This window comes from Morus notabilis, unplaced genomic scaffold (genome assembly GCF_000414095.1).
Source record: "Morus notabilis unplaced genomic scaffold, ASM41409v2 Scaffold561, whole genome shotgun sequence".
Classification (NCBI taxonomy): Eukaryota; Viridiplantae; Streptophyta; class Magnoliopsida; order Rosales; family Moraceae; genus Morus; species Morus notabilis.
In genome coordinates, this window is record NW_010357935.1 from 76,084 (window position 1) to 80,361 (window position 4,278).

A 4,278-nucleotide genomic window follows, 5' to 3' on the forward strand; every position below is an offset into this window, starting at 1 on the left:
GTATGTACACAAACACATTCAATGCACAGTCACATTCATTGTACTTTAGGAGGAATTTATATGAGGGATTATTCAGTTGACCGGGTGTATCATGTCATAATATTTACGTAGTATACCCGTTTAGTAAAAACTTAGATGCTTTTTTATATTATCTTTATAGAATTAAGTTTTTATTTCTTAGTGTGTTTTACATTTCTTTAGTGTGTTTCACATTTAAACAATTGTAGGTGGAGTATTTATGAAACAATATGACGAAAAATAAAAAATTACTGATAGTTTAATTTTTTTATTCTACCAAAAAAGCTCTCTTACGTATAATGTATAGTCATGTAAGTTATTTATAATGTCCAAACAGAGCCACACCATACATAAAAACATTGGCAAGAAAAGTACAAGTCGAGAAAATTAAAACACGTGCTCTCATAGACATTACACACCACACACACACACACACATATATATATAATGTTGGGATTAAGAGCTAGCAAAACGTGTATAATGATCAGATCTCGCCGTCCCAAAGACTCTGGAGCGATTTGTAAGGACCATCTTCAAAAATGAATTCCTCACCAGGAAATCCTTTGCGCTGCGGAATTTGACTTATCTTTGCGGACTCTTCCGCGCTTAGTTTCCAATCAAATATGTCCAAGTTCTCTTTCATCCTTTCCTTGTTGAAGCTCTTCACTAGCAAACTCACTCCTTGCTCGTACACCCATCTCAAACAAACCTAATTCATATATCAATAATCAATCATTAGTTTAGTTGTTAGACAAATAATTAAATAAATATACTATATATTACATATATTATTTTTATGTGATGGCAATATGCCTATTAAGTTGAAAAGAAAGTTCTAAAGGAGTGCAATCCACCCAGCTATGTTATATAGTAGTGAATGTTATTAAGAGACAACATATATGTAAGATGAGTATGACAGAAATGTGTATATTAAGATGGATGAGTGGCCATACAAGAATGGATCGCATAAGGAATGAAGTTATTTGTAGTATAGTAGGTGTAAAAACAATAGAAGATAAGGTGTGTGAGGGCCGCTTGAGGTGGTACGAGCGTGTCCAACGTAGACTGCTAGAAGCACCAGTTCGTGCTTGGGAGGACATTCTTATACCTAATACTAGGAGAGAGAGGGGTAGATCAAGAATTACGTGGACCGAAGTAGTTAGGAAAGACATTCTAGATCTAGGCCTTTAGGAAAGTCTAATTTCAAACATAGCTGCGTGAAAAAGTGAAATTCACATATCCGACCCCTATTAAGATGGGATTAAGGCTTGTTTGTTGTTGTTGTATTATATATATTATTCCAATTATCTGAACTAGCCAAGCTAGTTTACAAAAATATGCTTCAAATTCAAATGAGTTTGTTTCTAATAATGTAAACTCTCGTTTGTTTAGCTCATTTGAGTGGAGAACTTGATTTAAAAAGTGAAGTCATGTGAGAAAATACAATAGCAGAAAAAGTTGAATTTGACATTTTCCGAGAGAAAATACTATAGTAAAAACTTGATTTTTTATTTGAATTAACGAAATGAACAACGCCTATGTATGTCTATTGATATAGTATTTGTCAATATCTTTCAATAAATTAAGACATCCTCTAAATATTTAACATAGAGTTTCCTAATTGATTTCTTTTAGACTTTTTCCTAATACCTGAGCAACGGTTTTTTCTTTCTGATTCGCAATTTCTTGCAGCACCTCGCAGTCCATTACCCAGTTTTTACCCCATAGTGTTCCTTTTGCTCCCAAAGGAGAATAAGCTGTGACAATTATACCCTTTTCTTTGCACAGCTCTCTCAGCTTCTTTTGTTGCCAGAGTGGGTTCATCTCTACCTTCCAACTCACAAACCACAAATTAATCACACAAATAAATCGTAACAAATTATAAGTACGTACAATATTAGGAAATTCAGATGAAAATTAAAAGGAATATATATAAATTAATTACTTGATTAACGGCGGGTGGAATTTTGGCTGCGGCAAGCAGTTCTTGAAGCTTCTTGCATGAGAAGTTGCTGACTCCAATGGATTTTACGAGGCCAAGCCTGTGACACTCCTCCATGCCTTCCCACACTGCCTTCATGTCTATGGGAACAAGGTCCTTCTTCTTAACTGGCAATTCATATTCCCCTGGTTTCACACTCACTGGCCAATGTACTAAATATAGATCAACATATTCCAACTCTATGTTCCTGAAAGATTCACCAAATTAAAACTATTTGCTAATGATCTCGTTAGTTTACAAATTCTCTCAAAAAGCTTAAGTTATTCGGCAATGAGATCGAGATAGCCAACAATAATTTTACATTCTAATGCATTCTATTAATAATAAGAAGGGTCTAGTATGTGAATATTTAATTAAAAGACCGATATCTACACATCATCAAGCTGAGACGTATGGTCTCATTGCAAGCAAATTCCCCCACGACATAATTTTCTCAAAAGGGATCAGTTTCGAAGTTGTGATTATCGACGCTCTAGATCTGCCACCTCCTCAGGTCATTCTTAGGGTCCTCAGCATCACCGCCGTGTTCATTGACATGATCAACAAATGACATTAAAGCAATGGGTTTGATGGGGACGAAGAGAGATAGCAAAAGAGAGATGAAGAGAGATAACAAAAGAGAGAGAGCCATATTGGGAAGGAGATATATAGAAGAAAAAAGAGAGTGATTTGAAAAAAAATTCTTTGGTGTTGATTTTTGCTTTTATATTCCTTCATTACTTTTTTCGTTCTCGGTAATTTATTTAGGTTTAGCCTAGATTTTCCCTAACAGGAAGAAAAAAGAGAGAGCTTTGAAAAAGTATCCTAGAATTTGAGTCACGGTCGGGAAAGAAGGTAATATAAAAAGAGAGTAATTGGATAATTTTACATTGGTTGTCAAAGGAGAGTGAAAGGTCAACTAGCATAAATACGACACCAAATTAACTTGGAATAAATATTAAACCGTGAGCAATTTTGTGACACATCCCTTGATTTGTCACGATAATTTTATAGGGTGTAATTACAGCATTTTATAATAATTTGCTGCTGTGATACCATTAATTAAATAAATGTTACCAAAACCTTAAGTTATATAAGTTGAACTTTCTCAAATATAGCCAGTTGAGATCAAATTATAGTACTTTATCATGGATTATGTGACATACTCGAGTGTTTGCTGCAAGGCAGGGAGAACGCGGTGACGGTGGGCGTCACTGCACCAAAGCTTGGAAGTGACGAAGAGCTCGCGACGGGACTTGATAATGCCAAGGCTGAGAGCCTCCTTGATGGCCTCTCCTAGAGGCTTTTCCGACTGGTAAAGAGCAGCTGAGTCAAAGTGTCTGTATCCAATTTTGATAGCTTCAAGGATTGCCTCTTTCATGCTGTGACCGGAGGCACCTAAAGGGTACTCTGCTGTACCAAAACCAACTAGTGGGATTCCCTTCTCAGAACACCCTAGTAGTGGGGCTTCAGGAATTGCCATCTTAGTAGTTTCTCTAGCTACTTTGTTTTTTTTTGGTTCTCAAACTGAAAAGCAGTTTCTACCTAGCTTTGTTTTGACCAGACTTTCAAGACATCTATGATATTTATAAGCCTAGGAATCAATTTTGAGCCCATCTTTTTATTTGTTTTATTATTTTCTTTTGTAAATGTGTGGTCATCCAACATTATATCTTAAATTCGTGGTCCAAATACGAGTCAAAATAATGTAGCGATGAGAACCTGCTAAACTTTTGTGAAAATCTTGCCCCAAACAACAAAAAAATCCAAAAAATTATATTCTTTTAGATGTATCCTATGTTTTTGAATTTTAAATTGGTACAATGACATTTTAAAAAATTATTTATTTTTTTAGTGCGATGAAATTTACTTTGCTTATTTTTTTTATGTTCCAAACACTTAATTGTCATGAAACTACATTAATTTCGACATAAAAGGCCAATATTTGAGAAGTAACTTTATTGCCTTAATTACACTTCACGCGCAATGGAAAATCTTAGCTCTCCTTTTCACCACCATTTTCACATATCATTTTTTTCTTCAAAGTCCTTTGGCTCTTACATGACAAGTATGTGAATTGTGCAAGGACCCTCGTCACTGAAGAAAGTACTTAAATAAAAATCACTGATTGATTCAATTTATTATTTTTAAATAAAATTTTAACAACATTTTTTCAAGTTGTTAATAATTACTAACCCGACATATCTAAACCGTCTTTGTATGAACATTTATAAAAGGGATAAAATCATTTTTGTACCACGTGTTATAGCAAAACATAC

The 4,278-nt window shown here is 34.5% G+C and overlaps 1 protein-coding gene across 1 annotated transcript; it reads right to left on the bottom strand.

Annotated features, from left to right (window-relative positions):
- Positions 1–308: 308 nt before the first annotated feature.
- LOC21393490 (deoxymugineic acid synthase 1-B) lies at positions 309–3,549 on the bottom strand. The gene is made up of 4 exons (XM_010091067.2): positions 3,166–3,549; positions 1,964–2,207; positions 1,669–1,848; positions 309–727 (listed from the first exon to the last, which is right to left on the bottom strand). Exons 1-4 carry the CDS (start codon positions 3,480–3,482, stop codon positions 503–505), a joined length of 966 nt encoding a protein of 321 aa, XP_010089369.1. The 5' UTR covers positions 3,483–3,549; the 3' UTR covers positions 309–502.
- Positions 3,550–4,278: the final 729 nt, after the last annotated feature.

What these genes read in the sequence shown, in the direction of transcription:
- LOC21393490 (XM_010091067.2), bottom strand. Translation starts at nt 3,482, where the DNA reads ATGGCAATTCCTGAAGCCCCACTACTAGGGTGTTCTGAGAAGGGAATC. An exon ending in GCCTTGCAGCAAACACTCGA is followed by an intron (nt 2,208 to 3,165) that starts GTATGTCACATA and finishes TGAATCTTTCAG; the next exon opens with GAACATAGAGTTGGAATATG. An exon ending in TTCCACCCGCCGTTAATCAA is followed by an intron (nt 1,849 to 1,963) that starts GTAATTAATTTA and finishes GTGAGTTGGAAG; the next exon opens with GTAGAGATGAACCCACTCTG.